At 38.5% G+C, this 20566-nt stretch overlaps 3 protein-coding genes across 3 annotated transcripts; 1 reads left to right on the forward strand and 2 right to left on the reverse strand.

The window, feature by feature from the left end:
* Window positions 1-5442: 5442 nt before the first annotated feature.
* On the reverse strand, window positions 5443-7716 carry LOC149114537 (NADH dehydrogenase [ubiquinone] 1 alpha subcomplex subunit 7-like). Its single transcript, XM_089287137.1, has 4 exons — window positions 7596-7716; window positions 7467-7513; window positions 7076-7216; window positions 5443-5966 (listed from the first exon to the last, which is right to left on the reverse strand). The coding sequence occupies exons 1-4, from the start codon at window positions 7644-7646 to the stop codon at window positions 5906-5908; spliced, it is 300 nt and encodes a 99-aa protein (XP_089143263.1). The 5' UTR covers window positions 7647-7716; the 3' UTR covers window positions 5443-5905.
* Window positions 7717-7929: 213 nt separating this feature from the next.
* LOC149114538 (small ribosomal subunit protein eS28) lies at window positions 7930-11170 on the forward strand. The gene is made up of 4 exons (XM_089287138.1): window positions 7930-7981; window positions 8361-8408; window positions 10861-10983; window positions 11084-11170. Exons 1-3 carry the CDS (start codon window positions 7955-7957, stop codon window positions 10981-10983), a joined length of 198 nt encoding a protein of 65 aa, XP_089143264.1. The 5' UTR covers window positions 7930-7954; the 3' UTR covers window positions 11084-11170.
* Window positions 11171-12459: 1289 nt separating this feature from the next.
* Window positions 12460-20365, reverse strand: LOC110062134 (ubiquitin-like-conjugating enzyme ATG10). Its single transcript, XM_089287136.1, has 6 exons — window positions 20174-20365; window positions 17340-17462; window positions 16026-16149; window positions 14873-14970; window positions 14168-14271; window positions 12460-13034 (listed from the first exon to the last, which is right to left on the reverse strand). The coding sequence occupies exons 1-6, from the start codon at window positions 20279-20281 to the stop codon at window positions 12953-12955; spliced, it is 639 nt and encodes a 212-aa protein (XP_089143262.1). The 5' UTR covers window positions 20282-20365; the 3' UTR covers window positions 12460-12952.
* Window positions 20366-20566: the final 201 nt, after the last annotated feature.

Raw genomic sequence — 20566 nt, forward strand, 5'->3', positions numbered from 1 at the left:
AACGCACAAAACTGTAGGCCTCATACGAAGATAAACACATGTAGCTGCCAGTCAGAGGCTGACAGGCGTGAAAAACTGACAGTCAAACTAAATAAACACAAGACAGGAAAAACCAAAAACAAAGATCGGCGTCCATGAAACTGAAAGTCAGCGAGGATTCCGGCCGATCCCTTCTAAAGCATGATAGTATTCTGCGCTGTAGTTTGCAACTATTCGTTCATATATGTACATTCATATTCCTGCATTCTAAATTAATTCAAACCTAACACGTAAATTAAAGTCATAAAAACATGGCTTAAACTTACCCTTGTAACTGTCACTAGAGATGTGCGAATCAGAACGAAATCCAACTTCACCTACGTCATCAACAAGGCTCTTTCCCTGAAAAGGACAATGATACATTAGTCCTTGATTTTAATGACTCTTTAAAAATATTTTTTAATGTACAGTGAGCATGTCAAACGAGGGCATCAAATAGACGATATCTTATATCTAGCTTAAGTTTATCGTTCTTACCGTTACTTGAAGAGTCAAAAACAGAACGAAATCCAATTCAGTCTGGATCAGAAAAGGAATTTCCTATGATAGAACAATGAATTACTGGGGCGTTCAAAGCTTCTCAATGAAAAATAACAATATTAAAAACAAAGAATAACTAGTTGGGGTTAGTTATACGAAGGCACTCTGAATTCCTTACTTTATACTACTTTTGCCGGCAATTTCAGCACGACCTTTTTTATTACACTGTTTTGGTAGAACCTTTTCTAGTATATAACGTTTCGTCAACAAATACAACCTCATATTCCTCACAGCCTTAATTTCAAATTGCTACTGGCCAGAGAACTGTAAAATAGAGCTGTTTAGGTCTGGAACTCTTGTCAAGCGACTTTAAAACTTTGCCAATTTGTGACAATTTTTAAGAAAATCTTGAAATAAAAGGGCTTAAAAAGTTATTAAAAACCAAATTATTCCCTTTTACTGAACGTTTTGAAATAATTTTATTTTTTAGATATAAATCTTCAATGTAATCTTAATGGTGAAAGTTTTCTTCTCTTTTTAAAGCTTATTGTTCACATCAAGAGCCGCACTGGAGAAGTTCATTAAAATGTTTAGTAGGTATGTAAAAATATAGGTAGATTAATAGATGAGGATACTTACCCAAAACGAGGTCTGCTAGAACATTGTTACAGGCAACCTGAATCACCACTATTTCCCTTTCGCAGTGTGAAGGAAAAAAATTAACAGCAAGAACCGTGTATAAGCTTGTCAGAAGACAAAAGGGAATTCGTCTGCAAGATAACAGAAGAACCATTACAGCCTTGTTCGTATATTCTATTCCATGCTTTAACTGACACCAAGATACTGAACTATAAAAATAAATAGTTTTCTAAGAACGAAGTCCAAATCACTTTGATTGTTGTGATCGGTAGCCATTGATTATTTGACTTAAATGTATTCGATCTGTACGTTTTTGTTCACTGAATTTTCGGTGGCATCTGTCCACCTTCATCATGGTGAAAATAAGTAACCTCGTAAAGTAACTCGCGTTTTAAACTAAGAAATTATTCAAGTCCAAATCCCTCATTTTTAATTGGCAACTTTAGAGAGTCAAAGATACATTTTCCGTTCAGCGCCCACCCATCTTATCACAATCAATTTACTAAGGTTTTTACTTTTCTCTTCCAGTAAATATGTTTTGCTTCAGCTTTATGTCATGTATGGCAAGGTTTACCACGCTTAACCTCTCAATGTCTATTAGCCAGTGAACTGAACAATTTTATATTCCTCAGTGGCCAATGTAATTTCTAAATTTGTCATTTATTTCTGTGTTTATGTAATATTATAGTTTATCTTACAGATAAAACAGTTAGTTGTTAATTCTTTAATTCAAAATTGAAGGTAATCTTACTGTACACTACTTACCGCTCGATGAGAAATTTAAATCAGAATGAAATTCAAATTTCTAGCTTCTATCAGCTAAACAGGGTCTCCTTCAAAATAACAATGACGCAAGAGTTATCAGACTTTCGAACCGTGGAATACGCTTTCGATTTTGAGTGGCCACGGAGTTTTCTTCATATATGTATAGAACATGTATCAAATTAAGGAAACACAGCGAGTAGCCATCTAACATTTGCAGCCCGCAGCAGCTATACTGAAATCTGTAATTCTATTTAATTATCCAGCCCTATCACTTAGTTTGTACCATTTAACACAGTATTATTTTGGCGTATAATAGCATCTGCCATTGCTACACAATGGCACGTTTCATTTTTTCCTCGTGTTTCAGTTTTCATTCGCGAGTTAAGTTACAATTACACAGTCTAGGCACATGTTTGTTTTCTGAACACACAAGCATGACTCAATGTGTAAAATGTTAACCACTTCCTTTCGTTTATGTTGTCGACGGCTAATGATCAACATTAACGAAGTCTTTCGTTCAGATAAACTGTTCCTGAGGGGGAAGTTCTGCTGACTGGGTGACCTAGCCTTGGTTTTCTACAGGGATTAATTGATGGCTGAGTTTGATTTTTTTTCCTGAGCTGTTGACAGGTAACCAGCTCTGCAAATCAGCTTTCTCAACCCCCAAGCTTCTCCCTTCCCACCTCCCTCCCAAACGTGAGTTACGCCCTGTGACCACCTCCAGTCGCCCAAGGATTGGGTGTAGATTAAGGTTAATCATCTTGAAAACCCTCTCGCAAACTTTGAGAAAAAATCAAATTAATCCAAATGAATGTGATATTTGTACTCGGAATATAATGGCTGACGACGTTCACTGAAAATTGAGGCCAGTCGATGAAGGTCCGAAATTTGACTTATCCCCCGTGGCTGTGCATTGAGGAAAATTATACTACGGTCATGTCAGCATCGTCAAATTCAAAATCTCATTTTCCATTATGTTTCAGTTTTCATTTATAGTTCAAGTAAACAAAGACAATTATCGTACCTTGAGAAAATGCACCCATGACCAACTGACCGGCTCGAGATGTTGTCACGCATCTTCCCATAAATCTTTCATTTTTCATTTGAAAGGCAAATTTCGTTGGAGAAGCAAGATTTTCAGTCAATGAGTTCAGTCATGCAACATACACATTTTCACTTTATCTCGGAAAAAGAACATCATTCACTTTCTACGTAATACGCTAAATTTGGTATTTATTTGGAATGTGAGATACGCCGGCCGGAGCTAGTTTATCCCGGTTTCTGTAACATGAAGGGACTAGGAGTATTTCTACTCCCCCTGGATGGGATGTTAGTCAATCTCAAGGCTTCCCCCGGCATGAAGTTCGCCGGCACCCATTTATACACCTGGGTAGAGAGAGGCACTGTGAGAGTAAAGTGTCTCGCTCAAGAACACAACACATTGTCCCTGGCCAGGGCTCGAACCCGGACTGCTCGATCCGGAGACGAGCGCACTAACCACGAGGCCGCCGCGCCTCCCGCAAATGATCATGTGATATAAGTTATAAATATCGTCTACAGAAGGGGTGCTCCCGTATCAATTTGATGAGGAAGTTGTACTTCGCTTTTGGTAATTAGGTAATAAACAAGATCGGAGGGATTCCCCCCGAATGTGCTTACGTCATCACCTATTCTTCTTGAGCGATTACAATGAGAGGGGGTGTGAGGAATGCGGTTCTCATTTACCTTTTTCGCGATTTCTCAGCTATCGAATAATCAAAATTTCAGCCCATTTCTGAAAGATTCGAAATCTCAGTTATAACTTAAAAGACCCGTCACTACCGTACAGAATAAAACAAACATGTTGCTCGTCTACAGAAAGGGTCTCCCCCGTACCAACAATTAACGTTTCTGTTCTGGTGATCACGTAATAAACAAGAACGGGGAAATTCCCCCGGATGAGCTTACGTCATCACCTATTTGCGTCAGCTTCCGGTCAGTTTTGTTTTGACCGATTACAATGAGAGCGGCTCCAGATGGGGCTGCTCGGGGGGGGGGGGGGAGGGAGGGGAGGAGGGGGGGCTCCCATATGAAAAGGACGTGTGTTCAGCCTCAAAAGATCCACAGTGGGAGCATTTAAGGTACCTTTTAGGGTACTGAGCCAAAAAAAAAATGGGGGATGTTTTAAGAATTGGTACCTCTTAGGGAGGTTTCAAGCCACGCCTACAAAGCGGGATCTTGGTACCTTGTAAGGGGTTCTTTTCAAAATTTCTAACGAGCATCCTGGCCATTTTTATGTGGGAGTCTCCTCCCCCCGGCTGCTTGTATGTTGTGTTTTAGCGATTTCTCGGCTATAATGATCAATAAAAAAACTTAACTCATTTCTCAGCTATCAGTAAAGTTTGCAGCTGTAAGTTAACTACTAAGTGAATTCTTTCTCAGCTGACGGTTCAAATTTTGACCAATACTCAGCTATGAGTAAACCCCATTTTTGCTCTCCGAGAACTAGCAATTTGCTTGAGTTCGAATTCACAAAAGTTAACCTCACGGGAGAAGAAAACTCGTGGCAAAAAGATAAACGTCCATGGACAGACTCTTTGAGGCCATTTCAGGGGCGGATCTAGGTAGAGGCTGCAGGGGGTACACCCCCCCCCCCCCTGAGATGAAGCCTTCTTCTTTGTATTCGCTTTTAAAATTTGTTTACCTCACCAGTCAGTATCGCGATTCCTCAGTGGTGCACCCCCTCTTAAGAAAAATCCTGGATCCGCCACTGCATGATTTGTTGATCTATCGTTCCCTCCAACTAATCCAGAGATTTTGAAGCTTTTAACCCAACAAAATATTGTAAAACCTGAACGCTATTTCTATTTTGCCTCGTCCCTGAGAATGGCCACTTAATAGAGGTTCGACTGTACGGTATTTTTCCCAAAACTAACTTTTCTGTCTCAACAGTTACTATATACCAATGAGGTAAAATTTTGACCTCTCTAAATCTCTCTAAACTCTCATAAGCAACCACTTCCCGTAAGTGGCCACCAAGGTTTCACATTTTGGGTGGTCGCTTACGCAAGGTTCAACTGTATGTCAGTTCAAGGAAAGCTAAGGGAATCCAGTAAAGGTTTGAATTAATTTTATATACAAATTTTCATTATTTTAGTACAAGATTTCTTGAATCCTGAAACCAAATAGAGCCACACAAATTGAAATAAACTTCACTAATAGCATAAAAATGTGGTCTATTATGATATGTATGTTTCCTCTGCCTTTAACAGTGCACTACTTTTCCATGAGCATGCATTGGATATGAGATGGTAGATAGCCAACAAGGTGCGTAGCGCCGAGTTCACTATAATCATCACATGTCCAACGGGCACGAGTGGAATAATTATTGTTTTATTAAAAACGTACCTTAAATATAGAAAACTAAACTAAAATAAAAATAAAAACACCAAAAAAATTCAGGCCTATACTAACCATATTTGTAGAGCATGGTATAATGGCTCATAACCCATGATGGCTAAGCCAATGAAAACTCTCAAATTGCATTATCCAATGATCCAGTTTTTAATACTATCGCTAATTGTTAAACACTAGTAAACAGAAACCTTAACAAAAGATAATATGACTGCTTGTTGTTTCATACAAATGACTGTATTTAAATTCATAATTTGAATTACATTATTTATATACAGAAAGGAAATACCAGCATTATCTGATACTAAACAACACTTCAATATAGAAAACAACAATTTTGAACAAAGGTGCAATAAGTTGCTTCCAAAAGAGATTTATGCTTCAAGTTAAGATTGCAGTGCAATCACAGCAGGCAAAGAAAACCAATTTTCTAACTTGTGTCCACTATGAGAAAAATATTGGTCACAATGCTTTCATGCTTCCCACAGTTCAATAGTTCTCAGAGGATTTGGAATACGCCAAGGCTTTTTAATGAAATAAACTTGAAGTTAATTTATTCCTCAGTCAAGCTGATTTTCTTTTGCAGGAGTCAGTCATCTGGATCATACACTTTGCCTGGGATCTTTGCAGTCAGAGACTTCACTTCCTCGCTAAAAAATATTAACAAAAACTAAATGTCACTTCAAGAAGTCTAAATCAGAAACTAATATCCGATATCAGCTGTTTACAAAAATTACTGTACCCAAATTCGAAATTAGCCAATCAGGAGACGTGTCTACTGTCCTGATATGCTGCAATATCAAGTCACTGACCTGATATGGCTACAATATCATATTCAATTGACTGAATTTTGCAATGGTTAATACTACTCATACCTTTTTGGTATGCTTTGCCAGCATCTTAGACTCATAAACAAACCCTTGAGAGTTGTCAGTATAAACTGGAAATCATCTTTAATCAACCAGTTTCATATTGCTGTTATGAGGGGGGTGCAGGGGGCAGGAGGCTGGGAGGATAGGAGGTGGGAGGCGGCAAAGGAAAGGGCAGGAAGCAGGAGAAGAGAGGGTAGGGAGCTGCAGAGGAGAGGGCGGGAAGCAAGAGTTCTAAGAAGGCGGGAATCATTTATTAAGTGTTAAAATACTTTCAAAAAACAAGAACTGAAAATGTAGTTTGACTTACATTTAGCTCATTTTGAGACTTCTGGGTAGATGGAAAAATGAAAATTCGCCATTGGGCTAAAAAACTGAGGCTTACTTCCAGTAAAATTGGAACCTCTTTTACGGTGGTTACATCGTAGGTCATGAAATGTTGTTGCTTAAGCTGTCAAAAGGCATGAGCAAGAGGAGTAAGGTTGAAAATGCAGGAAAATGGAAAAGGAAATGCCTAAGGATAGTGCAGCTAAATGACTAGGATGTGTTTTGAGTCTCCTTCAGTGGCAGATCCAGACCTTGAGCTGAGGGGGGGGGGGGGGGGGGGGTTGTGTTTTACTTGCCCTGCCGGCTTTTCTTCCTTCTGTCATTTCTTCTTTTTTTACCCAAAATAAGGGGGGCAGGCCCCCTGGGCTCCTCCCCTAGATCCACCACTGTCCTTATTTATAGGGGACGGGAGCAAGATGGACAAGGGTGGGAGTTGGGAGATAAAGGTACTGGATGCAGGAGAGCAGGATACAAGAAGAGGGAGTTTCTGACCTCCCTGTCCCACCCCCCTCCATTGTTATATGTTGGCCATAAAAATATAAGGGCTCACATATTTCTCTTACCCTGGTGTCTTTTCCAACATCTTTTGTTGGCCATACAATACGACAGGTGGCATAGAAGCACGACGCACATCTCGATCACAGTAATAATTATGGCTTAGTTTGTGAGCTGGGCCATCAGGTAGGTTAGGATATGGCTGAGTTCTGGTAAATTAACACAGTATCTTGAGTATTACCAAGAGTTATAAGCTTACATATAGTATTTATAACATCTTCATCAAACATAAATCAGGTATTTGCTAAATGCGCGAAAAATTCCAGGGTTACCCTATGAAAATGAAACATGCCCGTTGCATTGCATATACGTTACTAGCGCATTTGAATATATAAGCTTATATGGATTTGTAGTTCACTGGCTACAGTGCAGTATCAAGGTTTAATATTAGTTAAATACCTTGGAGCTTGATCATAAGGATAACGCAATGAAACTGTGAGTTTTTTCTGTGTTGAGAAACAAAATCGATCGTTTAAAAATCTATTCCTTCATAATAAATGGGTGACTACAGTCGTTTATCACACTTACTCCAATTAGGAAATTCCGAATTGCCTGAACTACCCTTGTTGCCGACGCCATTTTGAATACAAGCCTTGCAGTATGCAAAGGATCTTGGGAAAATTTCTGACAGGCTTCTTCGGTCAAAATATCTAAAAAAAGGCACAAACTTAAAGCCAAATACTCAAATAATACTAAAGATTTTAACTTTTTCGATGAGGTAGCACTGTGTTCTGTTAAAAAAATGCTTTAAATCGAGTAATGAAACACATTTTCGCTCACTGTCTTCATTTTGCCATTTTCATTCACATCACTCCCAGCATTCAGCGCGCGCGTGAAATCCGCTGGGACCACGTGGTTTGTTCTCTTTCATCCGCCATATTTACACGATGGACAAGCCTGTGAAACTAGCCAAGGTAATTTAGATATTTCGTGACCTACAAGAAGAGATTTTACCTTTTACCAATAAAGAAACCTTCATCTTAATGTGACTAAAGTTTTTAAGTCTTTACTTTTAGACAGTAAGTAGTTTTAAGGGAATATTTTGACAAATGGTTTGAGCTTCCCAACCTTCAGTTTGAAAGGTTTCTCGTACATATTTCAAGGTTGCTGACTCTCCAGAAGGACAATTAAGGTTAACTATAATCTAAAAAAAGTTCTCCACAACTTCAAGACCAGATTATAATATAATTCACTGTTTGTAGCTGTCTCGTGTATGTTCGGCGCGGATTTCACACAACTTCATCAGTCAGGTTTAACCTTATAAGCTAAAAGCTTTGGCTTTGGTTGTTGCAGGTTACCAAATGTTTGGGTCGAACTGGCTCCCAGGGTCAATGTACTCAGGTAAGCCTTATTATTTCCTCGATACACAACTCTGTTGCTGGCGAGATAGATAACAAATAACAAATATGGAAACCAAGTATAGAAATCTATTGTGTACCATCTTAGAAATTATACAGGTGACTGTAACAACAATAATTTCATCTTGGAGTTAAAGTATATGTTTTACAAGAGATAATCATTCTAGGTCTTGAGTGGTGTACCATAGTATTCCAATCTAGTGCTCCCTCTGGCCTCTCAATAAGAGCTCCTTTCCTAGAAAGCGCCCCATTGAATGTGTAGTTTTTAAATGAGCGCCTCTATTCCTAAAAGCACTCCCTGCCATTACACACCCCCATTGCTCAAGTGACATCTGGAAATTGACATAGAAAGACTGATGATATAGTCCAAGCTTCTGATGGGTCGCAGAAAAAAAGTCAAATTTTGCGGGATTTTCAGAGACAAATTTGCAGAAAAAATAGCCGATTTTGTGGTAAATTCACGGAAATTTTCAGCACAAATTTCACGAAAAAATGATAGGTAAAAAATGGTGGATTTTGTGGGAGCACTGAAAAGTGATTGGTTTAGCACTGATTTGACAAACATTTTTAATTTAAAAAGATGACAATTTTACCATTTTTTTCGGAAAATGATGAGTGTCAGCCTATGTAAGAACAATGGCCAATGGCAAAGCTTTTTTACATCAAGGCCACAGTGAATGCCCAATTTTTCGCAACATTAATCTAAGAACGCATGGTAGTTTTGGGATGTTGTTTACTCATTGTGTTGACGACGTTTCACTATAAATGTGCAAGTTTAGGCTAAGTAAACAGCCCAAGCATGCAAGATAAGTTTCAAGTATGTTGTACTGACATGTATTTGGTACAATTTCTAGTGAATTTAGCGGTATTTTGCAGTGTTTCTACCAGAGCGTGCCATTGCGGGAATCCCACATTACAATCAGAGATGGCCCCCAGAAAAACGAAAAAGGGCCAATTTGGCCCTTTCCTTTTAAAAGACTGCAGGCTTAACACAGGCATAATATTTTAAAAGCCATCCCAGGGCTAGAAATTGTGATCGATACGGTCGCCAATGCAACGAGCATTTCATCCTTGGCGGCCAAAAATTCCAGTTTAGTCGCCATAGTACAGCATAATGGCGACCACATTTCTCTGTGTTGCCGATCAATAACAGTTATTTTGTTACACATTATGTCCTTCTAGAAAATCATATTGAAAGATCTTTGTTTCTAAAACATTCAACATAATAAAAGAAGTCAATCCGTCCTTTTGCTTTGCTGTATTAATTCTCTCATATCGGAAAACTTCCAAATGGCTGACCGAGTTTGAAATTGCCCTATAATGCATTGCAAACCCTTGATTATTGACTGCGTCATGTAGGCCAAAGTATTGTTCTCTTGTAATGCACGGATCCTCCATACTAGTATCTGATTCAAAAGAAACTTTATTGAGTAGAAACCCTTCAAAAAGCACTCACTATTAAATTTTATCATAGATCCTAATAAACTGCTTTATTTTCCTTGGTACCCTGATGCATTTTTTCCTTCTGTAGCTTTCAGTTTATTGGCCCCTTTCCTAAAAAATTGGCCCCTAAGAAAGATCTTCAGGGGGCCACTTTGGCCCTCAAGTAAAATTTTCTTGCTGAAACACTGGTTTTGCTTGTTTTTATGAATTTCGTGAGATTTCATGGATTAACTTGAAATTCACAGCTCTGCAAAAGCAGGGAATATCAGAAACCCTGTTTCATGCCTGGTCATCTGAACATAGTATTGAAATATGAGTTTAACTTGGAAGGTATTGGATTTGACTAATAGCAGTGTAATTTTTGAGTAGGTTAATCATTGACTTGCTCCTGGCTCCATTTGTTCGAGGGCTGGATAATGCTATCCACCAGATAAATCGCTATCTAGCAGATAAGTGTGGACAAAACAAACCACGCTATCCACTGGATAGTGATTTATTCAGTGGATAGTGTTGACCAACTTTCGAACAACTGGGGCCTGGACATTAATGCTTGATCACACGATGGCTCATCAGTTCTATTCAGGCAGCATTCTAGCTTAGTATATATTTACCCCCTCATGCACCTCGTCGGCCACATTGTTTCATGGTGTGGGTTCAATTGCCCCCCCCCCCCCCCCCTTGATGTGGCTTTGCAATTTCCGGCTAGTAATAAAGGTTATTTGAGCTATTGTATATAGTTGTTTCTTTGATCAGTTGATTGCATTAGGAGTTGAATTATAATGGTGTTATGAATATACAACTCTTACTGTCACAGTTCATAAGTTTCAGCATCTGTGGTGTTGTTGTTCAGTGAGGTGTTTTATGACATTCTTGTGTTTAAGCCAGATAATAACTAAGTATGCAATCCCTCAAGCATCCCTTCTCCAATAAGCACACTCTACCAAAAGAAGATTATGTCAAAAAATAATGAAATCATGTGGACCCTTTCCTAGGTACGAGTTGAGTTTTTGGATGACACAAACCGATCCATCATCCGTAATGTCAAAGGTCCAGTCCGAGAGGGAGATATCTTGACTTTACTGGAATCTGAGCGAGAAGCTAGAAGACTAAGATAGGTGAGACATTAATTTCTTTCAAGATGTGTTTTAAACCTGTTTCATCAAGTCACTTCATTTACATCGTCTAAAAATACTTTTGATTGTCTTTCTTTTGTAGAATGTAGGCAACGAAAGAAGCTCTCCCAGATGATACAACTTCTGTGAAAAGCTGTCTTTGAAATTGTAATAAAAACCATTACTGTGCCACTCTCTAGCTAGTGTTCTTTCTTTTTCTCATTTTGTGTAGTTCCAGAAAATGTCTATACCTCCTCCACAGAAGAGATTTTTTCTAAGACCCCTGCCCCTCCTGGAAGTTCCAGTAAAGCTTCATATGTTTCTTTAAGTTTTTGGTCTTATAGAAACCCCCCCCCCCCCCCCCCCCCCCAATCCCCCAGGAAATTCTGATCCCTGCTGCAGGGGGTGGGGTATGGATATTTTCTGGAACTGCACAGAAAGGTAGTCTGGTGCAGTCCCTCTTTTTTCCTTGGTTTGTTGAAAAAAATAAGTGAAGCCTTGACGCCCACTGGCTTACAGCTGCCACAGCTTATCCCGGTTTCTGTAGCATGAAGCAGCTAGGAGTATTTCTACTCCCCCTGGATGGGATGCTAGTCCATCACAGGTCACTCCCCTGCAATTTGTTAGGTTTCCCTAGCCAGCAGAACAGATGTAATATTTTTGCGTATTAAAATACGCAAAAAAATTACACCTGTTCTGCAGGCTAGGTTTCCCCAACAATTTGACGGTACCCATTTATACTCATGGTGGAGAGAGGCACTGTGAAAGTTAAGTGTCTTGCCCAAGTACACATCACAATGTCCCTGGCTAGGGCTTGAACCTAGATAGCCTGATTCTCAGACGTATGAGGTCGTTCGCGATCACTTTGCTTCCCCTGGGTGAAGTGGCCCGCGAACGACCTTGGACGTCTGAGAATCCGGCTAGAACCCGGACTGTCCACCGCACCTCAGTTTGTTGAAACAGAAGTGAAGATAATTATGCATGGGTGGAACTTTTTGTTTCCTCAATGATGCTTTTTTATCTTCTTGCTTAACAACCTCAGGGAAAAGTTGAAGTTGCAAGTAAACTGTAGAGGATATGTTAGTTTGGAAAAGGTGCAACATTTTCATTGGCGTGATATATTTACTGGGTTGAAGAAAATACTCTCAAGTTGGCAGCAAATCATCCTCCCATCTAACACCCTCCCCCTAACTTCACTTTAGATCCCCCCTTTTGAGCACATCTGGACCTGTCATTAAATCTCAAAACTTGCTACCTCAAAATCAACTATGTGCAGACACACGACATGAAGCTAAATAGGTTCCAGTCAGGTGGTAGCAGGGCAAAGAGGACACAAGCAAAGGAAATTTAATGAGCAAGCTTATTTATTTCAGTTGTTTGTGTCTTCTAGGAAATAGTAGTGTATTTGACTGCTATTTATACTGCAATTCATGTATTGTATAATGTAAAGTACATGTGGTCCAAAGGAATAAAGATTAGTTGGGTCCTTGAAGTTTTTATTGAAAACAAAAATACCAATATTTAACATTTCAGATCACAAACAAAAATGGTAAACTTTGCCTTATTTTCAAATTTACCATGATTTTAATGGCTAACTGAAGTTTGCAACCCTTGGAATAACCGAGGATCACTGGCTAGGGAACAGTAAGGGTTATGTAGTCCAATGGCATAGACTTGGCCTGCTTTACAACAACCTGTTCCCTGCAATCCCAGAGTTAGAATGAATATTCTACTTGCCATCTTCGCACATTTATTGAGCATTAGTCATAAATTGCCCAGCATTTACTCAGTGTCAAGCTGGTTAGCTCCTGTACTGTTGAGATGGTGGGAGTATGGTGGACCTTCAGCTGAAGCCACTGTCAGTGTTGAGCTGGTTTTCTTGGGTCCACAAAAGGAAGATCATTTGACAAATTATATTACTACACAAGTCACTTGGTGGGTAAAGTGATGCTCTATCCATGATCATGGAATGTTACAGTGAGTATGCTACAGGAATGTTGAGCCCTACAACTGGTCCTACTGTGCTAAGCCATGTCACAAGGTAGTTGGCAGACCTGAGAATAAACAAAAAAATTAATTTCAAAATTTATTTTTGTGATATTAATCAATTATACAGTAAAGTTCTAAAAGCCCTGACTCCCTGAATGTAGAAGTGTTAAAATTTAGCGGTTGCTAAAAATAACCAAAAGTATATTGTAGTAACCCTTGCAAGAGGTAAAAATCCTCCATCATGACCTAACAGGCAATTTGCATAATGGCGTCATTTGACTACAATTACCGGAATCCTTCACTTTTTCTGTTGCTTGTGTTAGTTAGGGCAATTGTTATTTAAATAAGTTACTTAAGACGAAATGAGTTCAGGTAGTTGTAGTCAAATGATGCTGTCGTGCAAATCTGCTATTGTACTAAAGTTGACTTTTTGGAACACAACTTGTGAGACAGTGCCCTTATATTCTGTTGTGGTGTTATTTCTTCTTTCTATAAATAACCATAATTTTTGAATAGTCAAAATCAGTTATGTTAACCCATTAACACCTGGAGATTTTTGACAAAAGCGCAATTTTTGGGCATTTTGGACATTTTCCACGTGGATATCAGCTAAATTAGCTCTGATCTACCCAAAAAGGCATTTGCAACATGACAGCATGCCTTTCTTTCCACTAGCATAGCATTTTATGACATTTCTGCTCAGGTATGAGCAGAAATCAAAATTTCGAAAGAAAGTTGCTTAATGTCTTTAGGCTTTTCGGTTTTTTTTTTAATTTTTGTTTTCTGCCTATCCTTTTTCTACTTTTCTTATCTTTTTGCTGCAGTTGCTGACCTTCTACTGGGCTTGATACCAGAATTTCCAACAAAAATCAAGAATTCGCAACAAACATCAACGAGATCGATGGGCAATACACATGACAGAGTAGTCACGTGTATTCAAGAGGGGAATTTTGGTCCGGGTTTTTCACTCAATCTTCTCAACATTTTTGTGCATATTTCAGGCTCTGTTGACCTAATCGCTGTGATCACTGGAAAGACCATTTCCTCCTGCAGAACTTGGTGTAAGTGATGCCAATTTTGGTCAAAGGAGATGATGTTAAAAGTAGAACAAAGGCCAACACTCATCCTGGGCAGTTATGGGTGGCACAAGCGTCAATGGGTTAAGCAAACAGACCAACTGTAATTTTATATTTTATACCCATGAGATTCTCTTTCTTCTGAAACACTTGATGCGTTCTTCATCATGTCTGCAGTGTGACAGGGATGAAGCTGGTAAAATGGAACACCAAGGTATGGGTGTTCCTAGAAAACAAAATTTAATGTTCTGATCAACACAAAAACAAAGGGATTATTGGAAACAGAGAGAGTGTGAGTTGAGTCCAAATGGGTCCATAAACTGTGGCCATTTATCAAACAAAAGGACATATTTAGCCCAAGATTACAAGTTGTGAAAGGTAGATCACATCCCTGGAGTAAACAATGTCCTTGAATACTGTAGACACAAGAAAGAGTTCTGTACTGTCTAGGAGCAAAATTGGCAGATTTAATTTTTATCAGAGTAAACTATAACACAAAGTAATACTAATCCCTAAGCAGAGCTTTGTTTTATTTGTACATAATATCATATCAAACCCCACCAATCATATTTGACTACATCTCCTAATACCAATAATTATTGCAAATATGATGTGCAGGTCTGAGAGTATTACATTTTGCCAAACTTTGCTCAAGATGTTTGGAAATGTGGCGAAACTGTCTCGACTGTTTGATATACCTTCTAAAAAATTGATGCTAATTAAGATAAGATTAATCCCATTAATACACCATCATGGCCATGATTTCCTTTGTTTAAACTCTGACAGACTATAAGTGAGTTTGGGAATTAGGATTACATTAACAGTACCTGTTGTGTTAGAAATGTCCATTTTTCATATGCAAGTCTTTCACGGTAAACATCTGGTACGTTATCCCACACTTCATCCAAACTGACTAGTTTACCATCTAAAAAAATTAAGCTTTTAATTAATTAATGTACTTACACCCAGAAGGGATGAATATAAATTTAACAACTTGGCATTTGAAACTAGAAGTAGACCTGGTAGCTAACAAAAGAAAGTATGCAACATTTTGCAGAAAATCTTTCTTTGTGTGCATTTTACCAGCCATACATAAATTCACCAAGAACTGTAAAAACACAAACAGCAAATTTCTGAAAGGAAGACTTAGTATGATCAGATCTCCCCAGTAAACTGTATTTGACATAGTAAATAAATAATTTATTAGTAATTAGTTCATAATATATAGCACACACATCCATCATTTGCCCGAGGTGCTTTACAAAATATCCCTAAAACCACAATTTTACTCCAAGAAACTTAGAAACTAAAAACTAGCAAAATACCTAAAAAAAACTAGAATCTAAAAAATTAAAAATATGATATTAAAGAGTTACTCTTAATAAATTTAGTAAAAAGGAAGGTCTTGAGTTTTTTCTTAAATAATAAAACTGTACTGGATCATCGTACATGTATTTCCAAGGAAACAGGGTTCCAAATCTTTGGAGCGCATATAGAGAAAGCTCTATTGCCATATGTTTTGGTTTTACAAGTAGGCTGCATTAGCAGGTCTTGAAAACATAACTGGCACTAAAATTTCACACTCTTAAACAGTTTTCATGACCCTGTAGTAACGTATGACATCAAAATAATGTTCAAATGTTATTGTTTATAGTGGTTAATACATTTACTGTAGCTACACCTGGCTAGTTCTAAGGCATCAACTAAATGTAATAGGCTTGAAAATCCCAACTGGTGGGAGACAGACCAGTTAGCTACAGTATTTACAAGCATGACCAAGGCGTTGAACCAGGGTCTTCCAAGAAACAACTCCAGCTTAGTTGTCAGAACAGGACTTGAACCCGCAACCTCTGAATTTCAAGTCTGGTGCCCTAACCACTCTGACACGCTGCCTCGAGCCATGAAAATAAGGACACCTAGTCTAGATATTGCAATACCACTAATTTAAATTAAGTAGATTGAAGCTCCTCTATAAAATACCTTGCCGGCTTGCAGTAAAATATAACACAGGAACATTGTAGCTAAAGCTGTAAATGACCTGGTACTCAAACTTGAGAAACTCTGTATTTTCACTTGAATGCAGATGGCTAGACATTGCACAATCCTAAAAAAGCCACAAAAACACAACATGAAAAACAGAACATCCAACAAGATCACAATTGATGGCAGAACTCACAGGTATCTCCAGGTCAACAGAGAGGCATGCACCTGGGTTGCAAAGAAAATGAACTGATGTGACGTCTGAATTTTAGAAATTGGCCAATTACATACTGCCAAGCTGGACAAATTTTGATGCCTACTCATTCTAAATGCATAACACCATTTGAAATATCGATTCAGTGCTAAGGGGCTGAAAAGTACTCCCATTTGCTCTAATATCTTGGTCAAAGCAAAAAAAAGTTAATAGGAAAACAGAAAGGAACCACAGATTTTGGCCTTGAACAATCATTATTTTACTATTGATTGATTGGTTGAGCAATGAGCCAAGTGGCCCATCATGCTGGTGCTAATCCCGGCTTCTGTAGCATGAAGTTGCTAAGAGTATTTCTACTCCCCCTCCCCCCCCCCCCCCCCACCCCTGGATGGGATGCTAGTCCATTGCAGGGTTACCCCCAGCATTAAATTTGCTGGTATCCATTTATACACCTGGGTGGAGAGAGGCACTGTGAGAGTATTAAGTGTCTTGCCCAAGAACACAACACAATGTCCCCAGCCAGGGCTAAAACCCGCACCGCTCAATCATGAAGTGAGTACACCAACCATGAGCCCTTCACAAACTATGCACAACATAATCCAATTAATAATACACATGAAAAAATTACTCGATTCTGATTGGCTAAGAGCAGTGCAGTTCAAGTGTAACACAGTGCAAAAAGTGTAACATCAGTGCAAAAAGTGTAACACCAGTGCAAATTACACATCGAAATTCTGGATTATGATTGACTGAAAGAAAATAGGAACTTTTCTAAGAAAATGATATCACGTAAAATGATGACGAAAATTTTGTGCTGAAACTTTGAAAAAAGTTTTCTCAAAGGAGAAAAAATGGCTTCAAGAAAGATCTTCCGGCACTTCCTCCGCACGAATTTTTTCATGTTTATATTATTAATAAGTAATCATACAGTTTTTCTCGTTCAATTTGGAGTTAATTTGCACTTGTGAGTTTTTCAAAAAGCTGAAATTACACTCATCGAAGGGGCTCGTGCAATTTCAGCTTTTTGAAAAACTCACTCGTGCAAATTAATTCCAAATTGAACTCGAAACCGTATGATTACCTATACAAATATCTCTTACATCATGTTCCTCCACACCCCAGTTTTTATCCTCTGTTGAAGTCACATCTGTCTCTTCTTCTTTTGTTTTGTGATGACGCAGCTGAACCTGGGGTTTGGTTAAGTACTTCACTTCTCTTCTACCCTTTTAATATAAAAAAAATTGAATTTTAACGACATATTAGCCTTAATGATTGACATCATCATTTACTAGTCTTCTCCGTCTCATGGGGGGCATAGGGTGTCCACAGTTACTTGTACCTTCCAGCTCTGTCGATCTTGAGCTGCTCTTTTGACCTCACACCAACTCAAGTAACCTAACCCTAACCCTAATGAACAGCTCAACCAGTATGATAAAGACAAATATCTGTCTGCTAGAACTTGGGCATATTTTTAGCATCTAGGTAAGTTATCTAATGACAGGTGGAAGAGGCCTGTCTTAAGACAAACAAATGGGGGATTATCAATCTCAGCCAAGGTTGTCTTTAATACTTTGTCAAAGGAGATGCACAAAAGCAGATAGTGTGTCACTGACAATACATAATCCATCTTGAAGTTGTACCAAAAAACCATAGTATTAGAGGGTCCCCTATACTTTTTACATGAGGCATGATTGGGCGGTTATTTTCTCATGAATCATGATTTTAATATTATTTTTATATGTGATTCTTGATTAAAGATCTTTTCATGTCCACCTGAATGAATTTTTTATTTAAACGTGACTCGTGAAGTGAAGAGTTGAATTAAACGTGATTCGTGAACCATTTTGTTTTGCATGATGAATTTCTGGCTCTTTTACAGTTTAGAAAATGTATGAATTGTTTTCAAAGGGCTATGGTTAGGTTTTGACCTGACCTGGACTTCATATGGATTGATTGGTCATAATTAAAAATAGACCTCTAATGGTTTTTGAACAAATAAGATAAGGCATTACATCACCTTCTGTTGCATATGCTGACAGACATGACAACCCTTGAAATCAAACTTCGGCATTAAAAGACATTTCACCTGCCAGTAACTTATATGTGGATATGGGGCTTTGGAGTCTTTGGAACTTATTTTGGTTAGTAATGCCTTAGCACGAAGTGACCATCGCAGGGTTAACCCCCAGCATCGTTCATCATTACCATTTATTAACCAGGGTGAAAAGAGGCACCATGAAAGCAAAGTGTCTTGCCCAAGAACACAATGCATTGTCCCTGGCCAGGGCTTAAATCTGCACTGATCAATCCAGAGTCTAGACAATGCACTAACCATCAGGCCACCATCCTTCCAATCTCTACAAATCATAGAATATTATTCCCTCCAAGTTTACCAAGTGTACTGTCTAAAGTACACCTGTTTAATTCTACTGAAGAATGCAGAACATACGCATATGGCAACACGATCTGATCTTTTGGAAAAGACTAGCAGTAAAGATCAGTTAAGGGTCCCATTTGTTAGAATCGAATCAAAATGTGATTCCTTCGGAAGTTATATGACTACTGACTAATTCAACTCGGAGTGGAATTAAGACAACTATCAATGTCAAGACGATGACAGGTCTGACAGACCTCTTTGCTATTCAGATAAACACTCGATCAAAGAGCTGAACTCAGAGGATAAACAGCTTTATAAACAGGTTAGAAGAAGTGAAAATATTAATTTGCAAATTTGCTTTTCATTTTTATGTGAAACATGATCATCTTGAACTTAGTGTGAATGTGAAAGAATTTTGAATATTATTTGTGAAGTGTAAAAAGGCCAAACGTTTTTACGACTGGGTTTTACAAAGGGGTATAGGGGACCCTCTAGTAAGAGAAAAAAAGCCCAAGTTTGTCCAGACAGATTATTTCTCCAGTTTTAAAAAAGCCAACTGATATGGACTACAATTGAAACATCTGTACGAAGAAACCACAAGGACAGATCCAAGATTTTTCAAGGGGGTGGCTGGTAGTTTGGGATTGCAGAATCAATGGGGCATGCACCCAAAATTTTGCAATCTGAGAACTGGAACATAATTGAAAACTGATTCACCAGAAATGCTTACTCTAGCAATTCCACCAAGTACAAATTACAATTTGGGACATGTCCAGAATGACTGTCTTTTTTTCTACCATAATCTTCACAATCTTTTTCGTTTTTTTTGTGTTTTGCTACTCCAAAACGGATCAGGAGGGAACCATCCGTGCATGAAAACAGCCTGGTATCAGGTGAATCATGCAACTCGTCATTTCTCAAACGAAGGTTGATGAAATTATCCAAGATATAAATCACTGTCCATTGGATAGTATTGTTTGTTTGTCAACACTTTCCCACATTGCATTGATCCTTTTGGACTTTTCGCCTATTTAGAAATTATATTCTCTTGTTAAGTCTGATCTTATGATTTTATGCAGCAAAATGACAGCAACATTTGCATTTGCTGGTTATAGTCAACATCGGTACACAAAAGGATGCGACAAAGCGACATGTCTACCCCCTTTGGAAGGCCTCTTAATAGGATTTATCTGACCTTCAAAGGGTGGATAACACTATCCACCAAATAAATCAATATCCATTGGCTAGCTAGTGTAGTTTGTTTTGTCAACGCTTAGTCATTGGATAGTATTTTATGCAGTGGTTAGCATTAATTATCCACACTTCACAACTGGGCCGGCTTTTCCTTGAACAAGGAAGTAAGACCTCATTGTCTCTGGCGTGCTGTTGTAATATGCAAGATGGATAAAACAGCACATGCATAATATATGCAGACAGTTCATCCATTCCTAGTACAAAGAGCACAATGTACAAAAAGCAAAGTGAAGACGAAAATAGAAGCTTAGAGATTTTCTGCACAAATAAGCCAGACTGTACGTGAATATTTCAAGACTGCACCTTTGAAATTTCCAAATTCCATGGGTCTCCAACTTTCCTGGCTCTTTCAAGGAAGTCAAGGAGTTCATTTTCGAATTCTTCGTATGACAAAGTACCCGTTTTCCACATGCATAAAATACCTCTAGCCTATTTCCAAAGACCAAGTACGATATGTGACAGGCGTTTCCTAAGGAACTGGTAACGACTTCACTCTTCTTTCGTGCAGGGTAGGGAGAGTGGAAGAGAATTTGAAAGGGGTGGTAATTCTCTGGGGAGACGGTACGTCGCGGTCAAGAGGCATTGAGCTTGTTTTAGCAGGTTAAGGTTAACACAGTTTGTGCTTTGGGGTGTGGAAACACTGTTTGGTTTAAATTATTTCCCTTTTGTGGGCAACGGTTCGAAAACTCTAAACAC

The sequence above is a fragment of the Orbicella faveolata genome, unplaced genomic scaffold, assembly GCF_042242905.1.
Source record: "Orbicella faveolata isolate gen_17 unplaced genomic scaffold, um_ofav_v1 contig_14, whole genome shotgun sequence".
Classification (NCBI taxonomy): domain Eukaryota; kingdom Metazoa; phylum Cnidaria; class Anthozoa; order Scleractinia; family Merulinidae; genus Orbicella; species Orbicella faveolata.